This window comes from Vanellus vanellus, assembly GCF_965231255.1.
Source record: "Vanellus vanellus genome assembly, chromosome: 7".
Lineage (NCBI taxonomy): Eukaryota > Metazoa > Chordata > Aves > Charadriiformes > Charadriidae > Vanellus > Vanellus vanellus.
The window spans coordinates 38,498,044-38,514,183 of NC_138912.1; the positions used below are offsets into that span (position 1 = coordinate 38,498,044).

General features: G+C 38.8%; 1 protein-coding gene across 1 annotated transcript; it reads left to right on the plus strand.

Moving 5' to 3' along the window:
* Positions 1–46: 46 nt before the first annotated feature.
* FAM149B1 (family with sequence similarity 149 member B1) lies at positions 47–13,834 on the plus strand (the record flags this gene model as incomplete). Its single annotated transcript, XM_082486047.1, has 15 exons — positions 47–96; positions 931–1,035; positions 1,605–1,737; positions 2,740–2,882; positions 3,494–3,613; positions 4,089–4,259; positions 5,904–6,091; positions 6,356–6,486; positions 7,068–7,121; positions 7,556–7,668; positions 8,266–8,472; positions 10,283–10,409; positions 10,738–10,863; positions 11,847–11,925; positions 13,761–13,834. 15 exons carry the CDS (start codon positions 47–49, stop codon positions 13,832–13,834), a joined length of 1,821 nt encoding a protein of 606 aa, XP_082342173.1.
* Between the last annotated feature and the right edge of the window lie 2,306 nt (positions 13,835–16,140).

A 16,140-nucleotide genomic window follows, 5' to 3' on the forward strand; every position in this document is an offset into this window, starting at 1 on the left:
CGGGCCGGCGGCGGGCGGCTGTAGCGGTGGGGCGGCGGAGCTGAGGATGATCTCGCGATACACGCGGAAGCCGGTGCCCCCCGGCGCTCTGGAGATGTAAGTCCCCGCCGTCTCCCCCCCCCCCGGCTTGTCCCGGTCCCCGGCGCCGCTACCCCGCGAAGACCGGGCCCCGTGCTTAGGCAGGGCCGAGCCGAGGCCCCGGGTACCGCGGGGCCGGGTGTGAGGCGGAGATGGCGGCCCCGGTGCCGGGGGAATTGTCGGGGGGCGGCCGGGGTGAGGGCAAGCAGGGGCAGGGGGGTGCTCGCCCCTCGACAAATATAGGCGTGAGAGAACGCGGTGAAATCCCTGTTCTTGCCTATTTTTTCTTGACCCAAGGGGTAACTGATGCTTTTTCGGGGGGGGGGGGGGGGCGAGAGGCTTAAAGAAATACATCAGTTTTGGTAGGTCGCTGCTCTGGGTTCCTGCATTGATGCCTCCATCTCCAGCTACTCTGATTTTTCTTGTCCCTCTTCCCTAAACACCTAAACTTTGGAAAAAAAAAAAAAACAAAAAACTAGCAAAAGCTATTTCTCCTCACTTGCCACTGCTTGGTTTGGTGGCCGCTCTTGTTGTGTTTGATTCTAAGTCTCTTACAGGGACAATGATGTTATATCTGCTTTTAGAGAGCTGTAGCCCAATTCACAACACAACATTTTAAGTTTAAAGGGAGACACTGATTTGTAAGCAAAGACCATTATTGCCGTGTTTGATACCTTAATTCTAAAGCTTTGGCAACAAGAATTACCCTTCTGATAATAATAAATGAGCTCTGCTATGCAAATCAGTGCATTCATTGAAAAGCAGAAACCACTCCCTGCCACCATGTAAAGCTCAGGAACTCTGTAGATGTTTATTTTTATAAATAATGACGAGTTCCATTTCTTGTTTTAGACCAGGACTTCCAAAACATGCCTTGCGGCATCATCCACTGCCTGAACCATGGGCTGAGGTGTGCCCAGCGACTCCCACGGCTGAAAGCCACAGCAAGAGCTCAAGGTACCCGTCGAAACATAAAACGATTCTTTTTCCAGAGAGGATGGCAAAACCAGGTGTTTGAGTTACCTTTATCTTGAGTCGGTAGGCTTCGGCTTCACCTCTGACCTGTAGCGCTGCAGAACATGCCGCCTTCTTTTGGAAATAATAAAAAGTGCGTAGCCGTGTTCTGTTCCCAGCTCCCAAATAGCCTGTGTCATCTAATTTTATGGCAGAAACAAGAAGAGAAAAGATAAAAATAATTCCTGAGTGGTCCAGAACTGGGACTAGAAATAGTCTGCAGCTTAACTAAGATAATTTTAGGTAAATCTGTGTTTGTTTTGCTTGACCTCTAGACTTCCTATATCATTGAGATTATTAGGAGTTACAGTTGTTATAATTACTTGTGTACTATGGCTTCTGCTGAAATGCTTGAGAAGTAAATATTTAACCTGTGAAAACACTATCAGTGGTAAGACCTCTTCTGATGTATTTATGCTTTTTTGTACAGAAAAAAAAGTTTACTTGCCTGCTGTTCTTATCATTGTTTATAGTTGTTTGGGTTTTTTTCTTCCTTAATATGTGCATTTCAGGGAGTCTGAAATCTGGAAGGAATCGGATTACCCCTCTGTTGCTGCAGCTGATGATGGTAATTCATGGTCTGCTAGTGAGAGTTACGCCGATGCCTCCACCGAAGACAGCTCGGTCTTCTCTTGGGGCTATGATGTGAGTAGAACATAATCATCCAAGCTAGATGTAGCACAGTGGGTAGAATGACATTTGAAATACCATTGCAAATATATTTCAGGATAAGAATGAGGATTGGATCTGTCAATAAATCGCGATAGTGGTTATAGAAAGAAAATCTTTTTTCTCTCTTCCCCATCTTTCCTTTCTCTCAGATCAAAACATATTAGGCTCATGTATTCAGTTAATATTCTGCACTTCCATCTAAAACTTTGGAAATGCGAATCATTGAATGCGTAAGTGTATCTCTACAGCATAATAAATGCTGTTGCTGTGGAATCCCAAACATGAGTGGCTGACTTTCAGACACATGGTGTGAGTTTATCAAACTTCTGCATACTCACATGTTTCTCAAAATATAGTAAGCCCCTAAAACATTATTTTCATTTAGAAATATTTGTTTTACTCCCCATCTACCAAAACAAAGCATGCTATTGCTTTCTCTGAGGTGAGATGGAACTGTTTAGATTTAAATTACCCAAGAACTGACCCCATTTTCTAGCTGCACGAAAACATACAACAAATGTCCTAAACATCCTTCACTTCCACAGTGTTTCACACCAGTCTACATTGCTTTTTGTTTTGCTGTTGTCTGTGGACATTGCAAGCAACAAATTTTCCATTTCATTAAAATGTCACTGAATTTTATCCTTCCTGCTCTGATTTCTTCTATGTAAATTACTGTGTCTTTAACTTAATATCATAATACAGATATTTCAAAATGTTTTAATAGTTTTTCTATTGTGTCAATGTAAGCTTTTTATGTGGCTACCATCAGTCCTAACAGCAGTCTGCATCATCTCCGGGGTGGAAATGATTTAAAGTTAATGTCTTTCTATGCAAAAGAAATGGAACGGTTAAATCAGTCCCACTAAGCTTCAAATAAATAGTTTTCTTTTTCAATTATAAAAAAAAAATCAATTAAAAAAAACCCTCCAAATGCTATTCACTGGGTATTTATTCAATAACTTTCCTTTCTAGGAGTTTGATAAAGCTGCCACGCAACAAGTTGAGCAAATGTTCAGACAAATTGATGAGCTTCTCTATGAGCAGAAAGAAAATGTGCACGTTGAGGGACTGCGGGAAGAATGCCACCAGTGGACAGCCAACTTTCCTCATCTCAGGTATTTTATTAATAAATTCGTGCTAGGGCCATCACAGAGTTATAAAAGGGCAAGCTGCTTTTAAAACAACATTAGTAGCAGCATGGTTTTATGCAATTATATAGTAGATAGAGATAAAAAGATCACTCTGGTAGTGTGCCTGCCATTGTCATTAATAAATGCTCTGCTATCTCATGTTTGGTTCCTTGCCAGAGGATTATTGCTATTTGCAACTGGCTTTGCTTTAACATAGCAAAATTCTCTTAGAAAAGGTGTATGGTACAGCTAAAAGCCAGGTGCTTAATTTAAAAATCCTCCTACCCAGCTGTCCTTATGGCTATCTGGAAACTTAAATTTTAAATCTTCATTACATGTACTGGAATAGTCAAATTCAAAAGTCTGACAATTAACAGAGTGTAAAAAACCAAGCAAAATTTTCTTTATGTATTTACCTGACTTGAAGCAATCCGTACTAGGGAAAACACCGGAAACCACATTAAACTATCACCAAGAAAACCACGTAGCTTCCCTGTAGAATGTTTAGGATTTGCTGCTGTGTGTTCTTGGGCACTTCAATAATCTTAGCTTTCAACATTTTCTGATTTATTTCTCCTTTGCTTTTGCCGTGGCAGGGTTGTGGGGAAGCAGATAGTGATGCCCACAGATGAAGGGTATGGATGGTATTCAAGTTCACCTTCTGGCAGTTTACGGTCCTCAGATGTAAGTTCACCACGAGAAAAAGATTCTAATGAGTAAGTACCGACAGTTAACCCAGACCGTACCAAGGTGGGAAGGTAATTTTGTTCTTGGTGGACCACAGTGACAGGCTTCTTACAACGTGAAGCCTTACTCCGTTCTGTTAGGCTGAGCTTTGGATGCATCACATAATTATTTTTTTTTAATCTAAAAGCACACAGCACACTTTTTAACTAAAAGCAGTACATTCTGAATAGCAAGACTGCATAGCTGCGCTTGTTGCTAACGACAATAAACCGGTCAGTAAATAGAAATACCTTTGCTGCTGCTGACTTCTTAAGAATATGTATGTATTGTAGCTGGTTTTATTGTTAATCATCTATTAAATTTGTGTAGAAGTTCAAAAATACAAAGCACTACATTAGTACTACTTTTACTATTTAATGTTTTAGAATGCACCAAATGCTGCAATTTGAAGTGGAATAACAACTTATTTTCATTTCTGCTTTCTGAAAACTGTCACCTGTTCAGATTTAGTGTTTTTGGCAAGAAGGTACCTCTTTCTGTTACTCCCGTTCACAAAAAGGCTGACCGTTCCAAGTCTCCGACCTCATGTTCTCCAGAGAGCGAAGAAGGTGAAGATGGAGTAATTGTCTCAGAAGGCATAATGGAGGAATATTTAGCATTTGACCACAGAGATGCGTAAGTATTGGATATTAAGACAGAAACTAGTACCAGTGTCCTGGAATTTCTGCTGTTAAAATATATATTTGGTTTTGATGTTAATTCATCAAATACTTTATCAATTAATTTCGTTCATATTTTTCCTCTAAAGAACTTTCAAAGGCCTGAGGTTGCTAGGGCACCGGAAATTCTCCCAATGCATTTCCTAAAGCAATTTATTTTGCTAAATTATTTTTCTGATTTTTTTGGTTTTTTTCATACTAGCCATTTTTGTGCCTGGTTTAAATAATTCATTCCACCATAACGAAGAGCCTGCTATGTTATTGGCACAGTTAACAAAACTTGTTTAAATGCCATTCTTTTTTTATACTAAGTCAAATTCATTGTTGGTTGTTATGCACTAGCAGTGTGCTGCTTTCGTTTTGTACTAGCATTTTGGGTAGAACTGTACCTTTGCAGATTTTCAGTGGTAATTTAGGAATTAGAGTGGATTTGGTGCTTGCCAAGAAATAATTACCACTATTTTTATCCTAAGAAGAAAGGATTAAGGGTGGCATAGAGGATTCTTTTTGCCCCTTTACTTTATTCAACCCAACAATATGAACATATGGCCTGGGTAAGGACTCTGGATGGTACTGTCAGTTCCTAACTACTTAATTGGTTTTAATAAATAAAGCCACTTAGCTGCATGGACCATGAGATTCAAATTGACCAGGCCAGAGAGACATTGCTGCACCAAACAATACATCTGTCTCTGTAAAATAATGCTAGAAGTATTATAGCTTTTTCTTCCCGCTCCCCCCCCCCACCCCCCCCAAAGTTTGTAGCTTTTGATGTTAGGTACTAATTCAGGGAGTACATATGAAAGCATAATAAATGTGCTTGCATCAGTATTATTTTTCCCTTCTGTAAACTTTCTTTTTTTTTTTTTACACTTTATGATACCTCTTGCATTGTGGGAGAGTCTGCAGCAAAGACCACTTGCTGCTATGAATTCTGGTTTCTCTCCCATCTCATTGATTATGTCTAATTGTCTAAAACTGAATTAAGCCCTTGCCCTGAACACCTCCTGGCTGCTAGAACAGCAGGCCAAGAGTGGCATTAAACAGTCATGAGTAGTAACGTTCCTCTCTCATCTTCAGAATTCTGTGGTGATGTTAGATATGGAGCTTAACAATGTGATAAACAAATATCACTGTAACTATTAATATTTATTTTTAAATGGAACTTTGATATCCATTGTAAATTATTATCCATGAAGTATCATTTATAATCATTCTGTACGAGGAAACCAAGGCGTGCAGTAATAAGGTGATTGTCTCAGTCACTTTTCATTTAGGTCAGTGGTAGATTCTGGAAGAAATAAAAGTTCCAGTGCCCAATGTACAGAAGCTTGCTTCTTTCACTATTAGACTGTTATCTGATATTGCTGTTTATTAAACTATCAGCTCTCAGAAAATAATAGTGTGCTAAATACAAAACTTTTCCTGAAGTAGTGTCTTTGAGCTATTTGGCCAGCTGCCTTGACCTATTTCAGTTTAAGAGAAAACAGAACAGAAATGTGGCCTTAGCTGATATTTTAATGATACTAAATAAATGCAAAAAAAAAAAGGAGACAAAGAAAATGTGTTTATGTTACAGGTAATGCTTACATTTTTACAGGGAGGAAGAGTTGCAAGAGAGGAAAATGGGACTGTCCTCTGGTAGACGGAAATTGGGGTTCCCTCCTATCTCTCCGTATTCCTGCATGAAGGATTCTGTGCTCACGTTTGTGTTTGATGATGTGTGGAGTGAAGTCCTGGGCTGCATGGAAGAATTAATCTGCAGACACTGGGAAGGGTCAGCCTCTGGTAAGGATCACAGTTAAACTGAAGATTCACAAGGGGATTTCAGTTACTTAATTTTGCAAGGATGCAATGAGAGCGAGATGTATTTGGGAATAATCTCTTTGGGGGGTATTTACTTGGCTAACAGTGCGAGGCATGCTTTCAAAAGATTTAATAGAGTTTACCATCTAAGAGGACTCTCCTTTAAAAAGTTGGATTCGTAGTACTGTCCACAACTAGCAACGCCAATAGTCTGTATTGACAGGAATTCTCTGTTGCTTTGCATAGATGATGAGAAAAATATCATAACAGTAGAAACAATCAGAGCTGATGCCGAAAGCCCTTTGCAGTTTGATCCGCTGCCAGTGTTGTTACCTCGTGTGCCGCAAGCTAAAATGCCCTCAGTGACATCAAATCTGGTAAGTATTTTTAGCCAGCTAGTTCGTGTAGGGACAAATCAATACAGCGCTACCTAAGCAAACAGATTTGAGTACGTCAGGGAACTGTTTAGATGCATAACTAATTTGGGTTTTGTATGAATGCTGACTGTCCTTTCCAACGCTTCTGTTACTCCTCAGTTGCAAGTTTTAATTCCTACTTTTCTCTTTAAAACTTAAAATTTTATATATGTATCAGACAACCATGTGGTGACTGTTCATTAACGATATAGTTCTATACTGTAATGATGTTTGAACTAAATTGTGAGATCAAGGATTGCGTGCATGAGATGCCATTCTCACTAGCTTATCTATAGTTAACTCATCTCATCAGGCAATAGAGGACAAATCTCAGTGCAGTTGTAAAACTGTTTTTTTTTCTCAGACACTGAATTTGACTATATAATCTGCTTTAGACAATCTGCTCCTAGAGCAGTGAGCACCAAAGTGTTATCTGCTTAACTCCATTTTAATTCAACTCTTTCCGTCTTATTTCTTTTTATTTCTTTCTCCTTATTTCTATCCCCTGCCTCTTCCTCATGTTTCCCGTACTGTATGCGTAGTGCCCAAAACCCAGATGTGGCCGGAAAAGCAAAAAGAGGAGAAAAACACCTCAAGTATGTATGCTGGAGAGATTAAAGCTCTGGTATTTTCCATTTGCTGTCGTTACGGTGGGTGGAATTTGATGGTTTTCCAGATCAGTCTGTATTCCAAGAAAGGAGTTTGCAGTTCTGTTCTTGACATAAAATGTCAGCACACACTGAAAATCAGTTTCGTAAAGCTTTTGATTATAGCCATTGGTGGAAGATCCTGTCATGCAAATGAGAAGCTCAGTTGGGGTGGGAAACATTTGCTAAGCATTACCATTTGCAAGGAAAATGGAATGCTAAGATGCCTGTCTTAGAGGGGGAAATAATATAACTGAGTATCTATCTGGATGTCATAGAAGAAATTAATTTATTTCCTCCAAAACTATTTACAAGGACAAAATCCATAAATATGTGTGTATGTCTCTGCCAAACAGTAATTAACTTATTTTTTAAACTTTCAGGTAAATCTCTCTCAAGGGTCAAGTAGCAGCTCTCAACGTAATCTAAATGGCTTGATGGTGATACATGGGATCCAGTTACAGCAAAGGAATCTGCCTGTAATGGAGAAAACACCGTAAGAACTATAGACGATCAGTTGTGAAGTAGAGCACTCTCATAATAAGAGGAATTCAACCCAAAACGTCGTGAGATAATTTTCTACACTGGAGAAAGCAATTTTCAATTATTTTCCTGCTTGTTTGTCTATGTTTTTATCCTGTATGAAACAGTATGCCTCGAGTACAGGTTTTCTGTCTTCTTGCTGCTGATTTAGTGAACAGCTGTGGCATTACTGTTGGCACTGACATCCTGAAAAGAGATGAAGCTCAGAATGGGATAGAGAAACTGATTTGCTCACTTCTGAGAAGTGGACTTGTATTAGATCTGAACTACGGGTGTGAAAACTGTGTATACAATGTGTGGGGGTTTTTTTAATCTGTCTGTGACTTTTATACTGGAATCCTCAATCAAAAAGTTCATAGTTAAGGAAAAAATGAAGATAGGCTTCTCTTTTCTTTTCCATCCCCTTGCCTTTTCTAATTTATCTGTAAATTATTTTATATAGTTATATAAAAAGGAAAAAAAGAGACTCCTGTAGATGAGTACTTTGGTAACAGGGTAGTTATTGGTCATATTGATCATATCTTTTTTGGTTTTGTGATTGTTTTGTTAGGGACCTGGATGACAAACGGCCAGGCTCCAGCTCCATCCTCTCTACTAGAGTGTGGCCAAATCGTGCTCTAGAGCTCAGTACATCATCCCTGTCACGTTCCACAAGAAGGCGAAACCCACCACCACGTACCCTGCATCCCATTGACACAAGCCACTCTCATACTGGGACCCCAGCGTCTGTGGACGATGCCTTCAGGGGAACTCGACTGTATGTTTCAAAACCAGTTTCTCACTGCAAGTTACCGTATTTAGAGAACCCAGCTTATACAAAGAACATTCAGTTGAATAGAAAGAACAGGAATTATTTGATTAAAGAAATTAATTGCCCATTAAAGCAGTTTCCCCTGAGGAAGCTGAGTTGACAAAAGTTTTTTTACTATGCTACAAGGCACATATATCGGCAGTTTTGAACACGAACTATAGTTCTCAGCCTGTCCAGTACAAGCAAAGCAAATGCCACCATCTCTTTCTTGACATCAGCTTTCTTTTTCTATAGCCTATTTTCAAGATGAACTTGGAAGTCCACAGTTTTTGGTCATCAACTGCCTGTTACTACCCTAGCCCAGACTGGGCTATAAAGGTGCCCATCTTAGATAACCTGTTACCAATCTAACTGAAGATAACCAAAGGGCTCTTACTGACCTCAGTGAACCTCCAATCATGTCTAGAATATCTTGGTTTTGTTTGGCATAATGATGTGATTGAGCTTAGTCATTTACAGGGACTACAAACTATTAGGAAACAATGCAGGGTTTAAAATATTGTATTCCACATTGTAAATTTGATGCAATTTCCTTTTAGTTTTGCAGTTTACCTATAAACTCATCCAGCCTGTTATTTTTGTCATGTACTGTTTAGAGATTTGTTCCGTGTCTCTTTGCAACTGATATTTCTACATTCTTCCAATATTTTATGCTTGTGTTCCCTTTCCTCAGGCTTCAATCAATTTAACAATTGTTAACATCTCCCCTTTAATTATATTAGCATGTATGTTTAAATGTATATAGACAGCACTAGGAAAGTAGTCTTTAAAATGGTGATGATAGTTTGAAGCTTTTCTAATGTATTCTTACAGAACATCATTCCTTCAGTCAAAACATGTATAGAGCTAAGGCCTCTTGATCATTTCTAGCGCTTCTCTGACACACAATAATATACAGACTTGAAAAAGGCTTTCATATGAAAAGGTTGTATCTAGAAAATAGAATACTTACATGCCTCCTGTGACTAAGCCTTAATTCATTTTGTATTTTGTGCAATTAGATTGGTTTAGCTCCCTTTAGAAGGCTTCTAAAAGCTTCTTGCACCTGGTTCCTTCAAATACTCAAACAAAATATGGAGAAGGTAGAAGCCTTGTTTTACCCCCCCAATGTTTTATTTGACACTTGTAATCAAGTGAAAGAGCTACAATGTGCATTTGCATTATGTAGCTTTTTTTACTTTCTCTGCTTAAAATAGAGCTTGCTGCTGTTTTCTAAGCGATTGAAGATAAACAATGAGCCAGGCTGAAGTTATCAGTAAGCAGTAGTTCATCCTCAAGGACATGAACAAAGAGCAGAAAATAATGCCATGTCTGGGAACGGGCAGACAAGATTCTACCATTGTTTGGCAACTGCTCATGAAGACACCTTTACGTACACACACCTTTATGCTGCAATACCAGCTGCACAGCACACTCCTTCAAAATGCACTGGATGAGAGGTGCATTTTAACCACCAACTAGCTTTTATATACACCCATTCCCAGGATTTCTGCTGGGGTATTCATTCTCAGACTTACTTTGCCTATGTGCTTAATATTAAACATTCTGAAAACTTCACCCGCTGCAGAACTCCTCTCTCAAATATAGTCTCCAATAGTCAGCCCTAACAGCAGGATCTCACAGAAAAATGCTGCAACCCTTGCTCTTGGTTTTAACACTGTCTACATAATGCCAAACAAACTGACAATATTGTATGTTTACACAATGCCAAACATATAAACTGTATGCTTTTTCTGTTCTTATTGGCACATTTTAGTTTGACTGCACATGAGCAGCTGACCTCACCCTCCCCACTGCCGCTAAGCCGAAATAACCTCCTGCCACCTATCAGTACCACCAGTGTGGCAGAGCACACGAGCACTGCAGGCTCCCAGAGGCAAACGGTAATACATGCAATCATTTAATTTTATTATTGAACAGTGTAAAATTGTAGTCACTGCTGATCAATTACCCAACCCAAGAGTTCCAGTTTATTTGTTGTCTTGTAAGTAACAGCAACTGAAACAGATGCACAAAAAATGCCACAGAAATTTTGACTTATAGCATCACCCAGAATTGAATGCTTTAATTCCAATTAATGCTAGAAGTTTTTCCTCCCCATAACTAGGTGTAGCATGATTGACTTGGAAAACCATCTTTAATTCCTAGGCTAATTATTTTAAATGTACTGCTGCAGTAAGAAAAAGTCATAACTGTTATTCTTCAATGCAGAAATCTCAAGGGAACTCAAGTCGAGCTCACAGTGTAACAACACAAGAAGATACCCACCAGCAGCAACAGGAGCGACTTTTCTTACCTGATCATTTCTCCAGGCCTAACAGAGCCAGCACGTTCTTGGTAAAGTATGGCAAATTATACTAAATCATCCTTAGTTACCGAATAGGGTGCTTTGACAATTAACATAGGTAAACATTACTCGAGAACCAAATGTCACAGGTGATCAGTTCATCAAGTTTGCCACTTGATTAGATACTCACAGGTTAACAGAAACATCATTGGTTGGCACTTCTGAAACAAACAGGGCAAGTCACTTGTTCATGGATAGCTATTGCACTAGAGCCCCCACAGCCAGCTCCTGACTACACCTATATGCAGCTGGTGGTTTCCTGAAAAACACAAGTTTGAGATGCTTGTGGAAGAAGCCAAGTGTTACCTTAGGTGTAACATTCAGCCTGTTATCTGCACTGGTGATCCAGCGTCTTCTGTGAAGGCTTAAGAACTGTGGGGTAGGAAAGGAAGCTTTAAAGTTTTGCATAGACAGTAGGAAGTCATTCCTACAGCTATATTTGGAAAACCAAGGGTAGGATAGTCTTCATTGCTTTCTTGCACAAGGTGGCTGTGCTGTTAATGTCCAAAACCAATTAAATACTCTTGGTTTAATTTACTGAAACACCTACTCTACTGCTATATCTTGTCCTAGCTAACAAAGAATTTTTATCTAAGCTTTAAAAGCTATAACTTCAACAATAGCTTTCAATTAGCTGCTGGTTTGGTTTCTGCGTTTAATTTCAACATCCTTGACTTAGCAATTAGGAATGTACAAACTTTCTAAATCTATTTTGAAACAGAACACTTTCCAGAAGTGGTGAATATGCCTTTAACTGGCCCAGTAAACATTCTAAGTAAGAGTGCTATAAAAGTATATTTTCCACTCCTAAAGTTGATTTAAGTCTCCTTAGTCTTGTAAATGCTCAAGTCAGACCTTTACAACACCTTATGAATTGGGAAATACATATGTTTAAGTAGTTTGTAGTTCTATTTTAATGCTGATGTTTAAAAGTTTTTCATGCAAACATAAATAACTTGAACTGTCTTTTCAGCCAGATCCACAGCACCGCCGTTCTTGCACTGTTATTGATTATAGTCAATCTTGGACAAGCAAAGGATCGACAGGTTCAGGTATGCTTATCAGTCCCAGAATTTAGTAAGATCAGGCAAGAGGTAAGCTTTTGGGACAGGGATGCATTTCCTACATAGAACTTTGAAAAACCTCCTCAATACAATTACCTATTTCACGTTTTAAATTTTCCATTATACAAGTTTTATACTTGCATGTAGAGTACGATTGGGTGTGTGGTTGTTTTTTTATTTTATTAACACGTAGTATGTTAAATCCTTTAAGGAAGCTTAATGTATTTAGCCCCAATGCCTCTCATGTCCAATTAAGAGCAGAACTTGCCAATTTAAACAGAACTAGCAACAACTACTTTCTGGCCAAGGATTTTTCTGCTCAGCTATACAACTGAAAGAAATTGCATTATGTCCAAAAGAAACTTATTTCCACTGTACCTGGGAGAGATTGTACTAGAATTGCACTAGATCAACTCAAAGTATATTTTAAAGCCAGTTAACTGTACCAGTACAATTCACATGCATGCTCTGAAATCAGAGTATGGTTGTACTGTTTATTTGTAACACTCAAATGAACTTTTATAGAGTTACTTGGCATAACCTAAAACGAATCACATCTAAAATGACTTCTTTTTAATTGATCAAAGTATCAAGGCATCAGGAAGGCATTTGTGTTGTGAATGGAGTGCATACTCTTCCCTCCTGTTTCCCTTCCTTCACTGCAAAGTCATCTCCTTAAATTGTTTACAGTTAGCACACTTGGAAAATAGTCTTCATATATGCTTCAGAATAGCCACACAGTCACAACCAGGGTTGTGGTTCTTTTTTCATAGTAGGAAGCTACAAGACTAAGTTGCACGTGTGTACACAAGTGTTACAGCAGACCAATGAACCTTACTTATTTAAACTTTACCTTCAGAGATTTCGGTTTTTCACCTCATGGCGCACACAAAGAGCTAGGCTAGTCAGTTGAAATGGAGTTTGTTCAGAGATTATGGCAGAGCAAAAGTTAACTTTTGTGCTCTGGAAGAGCTTTTCTGAATGCTGTCTTTGTAACTCTCACCTGAGTTCACCCTGAGCACTCCCTGTTGACTTAACTTTGCATTGATGCTAAGTATCACCTCCACCTGGAATGGGTGGCACAAAGCAGGGGATTAGACGCACTTTCTGAAAACTAGGTCCATCAAGACAAGTTACAGGGGATTCCTTTCATCACAGTTTTTTTGGATACCTGATGGAGTTGTCAGAATTTCCTACATAAACTAACAAGACAGGATTGAAGCTGCAAAAGTTGATGGAAGCAGCAAAGGTTAAGGTAGCAAGTACGTGGGTGATCACTGGAGGACAGGAGAAGTCTTTTAGTTTGTTTAATAGCTGAATGGCCTACTACTGCTACTATAAGTGGTACAAGAGGCAAGTTGAGTTTAACAAAGGCACTAAACTGAAGTAATCTGTTTTTACGCCAGAAAAGAGTGGTCCCTACTGAAATAACAATAACTATCTGCTCCTGTCCAAAAAAAAAAAAGCAACCTGGTATCTTTAAATGCAAGATGAGTTTTACGACTGCTGTATAAACAAACAAAAAAAAATTGATAGCAGTAAAGTAAGTTTGTAGACTTGAATGCTTTGTGAGATATCAAGGAATACAGTAGTTCCCTGCAATGCAGCAAACATGAAAGCACAAACTTTGCCTCTTTTGGAAGGTCAGTCACTTGTCTCAAACTTGAGTTAAGTTATACATAATGCAGTTGATACGTATTAGAACAAAATGCAAAATGCCAAAAAAAGAGGCATTTTAATTTTAAGCTAAAGGAGATGTATTTGAAACTTAATTTTAATACCTTCCAGAAGTCTTCAAGTTTTACACAATCTCTGTTTATTAGGTCTTCAGCTGCATGGTTCTGTGAAAGCCCACCATCGAAGTGGATCAGTCACAAAAAGCAAACAGGGGTTCTGACATGCCATGAAGAAGTATTCATCCATCTCCAGAGAGTCATGAACCACATCTCATTCTCAGCAATGTCAATGTTGTTTACAGAGAGTTTTCAAACACCCTTCCTTATGAATAATTATTTTTATATAAATCTAAGAAGCAGCTGCCAAAGATTAGAAGGGGTATACTTAAACATTCCATTTTCTACCAGTAGAAAAAGTTATACTCCAGTGGAAGGGTGAATATACTCCAATGGACAGTAAAGCCTAGCTCCTAGAAAATCTAGCAAACGCTCTCTGTTTTCCCATTCCTGGCTTGTGTCTGATTCATGTTGTTACAGGCAGGTACTGTGGAACCTGCTGAGTTTTCCGTTAGCTCTACAAAAGATTGATCAGGCCTTCTGTAGCAGTAGTAATTTAAATTTTTAAAGCTATATTTATATGTTTAAAGCAATACTATACTATCAAAAGCAAGCACTCCACATGATACTGCTCAATTTAGACAAGTTGTGAATCCTGTAGTAATTGCAGCAGATATTAACACAGTTGCGTAAAAAAAAGGTAGCAAACCAGATGGACAGAACTGACAGTTTTAAGGGTAGCATGCCACTGATTTTTCCTGTCTTATATACTTATACCTCTTCCTCGAGTGACTAAAGAAGGTCTAAGAGGCAAAAAGGAGTATCTTATTGCAAGTAGTTCCAGACAGTATTCAAGGAAAGTACATTGTCTTCCTGGTGAGAGATGTTATGGTCATTTCACAGAACAGGTCAGACTCCCTTTCTAAAAATACCTGCAGTTATACAAGATTTCTGCACTCCACCGTGAAGTTCCACAACCTGCAGATGCAACATCGCTTTTAGTAGATGTGTTTTGCACTGTGTGCGAGACATACCGGAGGTATTCACCATAGTTGCCCTTGTTGCTCCAAAATAAGATAAACACATGAAATACAAGCTTCTCAAAACAAATGATAAGTTGAAGGTCTTACTTCCAAAGCAGTAAGTGCCAGACTACAAGTAAGTGTAAAGATAAGGTGAGGATAACAACTTACTGTATTTTAACAAAGTTAGGACACTGCATGAAAATAATTGTTCCTTCATAATCCAATTAAAGAGCACTTTTTTTCTAAATTTCCTTTTTAATATTTTCCAAATTACAATTCATAATGGAAAAACTTGTCAGTATTCTTTATGAAGTGGCTCCCCTATTTCCCCACTCCAAGTTATGCAGTCTATCAAATGTTAGTGGTACCTACAGAACAGCTAATAATTTTTAATCAGTATTGAAGTTCTTGAGTCCAGTTGATCCAGGGATTTCCACAAGGGAAAAGAAAGCAAACCAGAACTGTGCAAATGTGACTGGGTTAGCTTTCCTTTGCATTTCTAAAGGGGGAAAAAAGCTCCATCTAAACCTCTTAAGTTTGCATAGAGATAAACCAATGCTAAAGAGAAGTCTCTGTTCACTCAATTCTTTCAAAATACCATCTCTCTTAAGAACTAAGACTACCAGAACATTGTATAGTGTGTCATTTAGTTATCTCAAGCTAACTGGAGATAAGCATCCCGTGCCATTCCTCAGGGACCAAGTTATTTTTCTGTAGCCCTGGTGCGTAGAGTTACTTAAATACACAAATGAACTTGAACAGACTTCTCGTAACATAATGTAGTATTTTATAGCCTAGAGGAGTTAGTGCATTAAAGAAGTGAAAACAGTCTCATCGTAGGGTAATTCTTGGTTTCTATAGATGGTTGACACTAGAGACTTCTCCTGGGCTGTTAGATACCTATTTTTTGTAGTAAAAGTAACGTTCAAGTCGTGTTATGCAACATAATGATATGCTGTACTCTCAGAATCAGGCTAACTTTTGAAAGCAGGCAAGTAAAAGGGAACAGAGTACCATCTACCTCTAGCTTCCCCCCAGGAAGCTCCGTTAAATAGTCAGGTCCTGAATGGTATCACTGATGCAGTGAGGACCTTCAATTAAAAAGTAAGCGTTGACCCTGTGGCTCGTAAGCCTTTGAAAAAGTGATCCACAAAATAAAGCCAGCCTCATTCCTTTGAGCTACAGAGTACGTTGAAAACTAGTTACCCTTCGGATTCATCCCCCTGCACACTATGTCAAGTGGTTTAAAACCAGCTGAAGCAAAAACTTTCCGAGTATTTGCACATCTTATTTCAGAAGTTAATTAATTCTGTAATAACAGAAGTGTTGACAAATACAATGAAGTAGCCAATCACTACCATCCTACAGCAGACTTTACTGTGATGCTACTGAAATAGCGTGCAATACATTTCTAAGCTTTGGAACTCCTTGTCATGGGACATCAG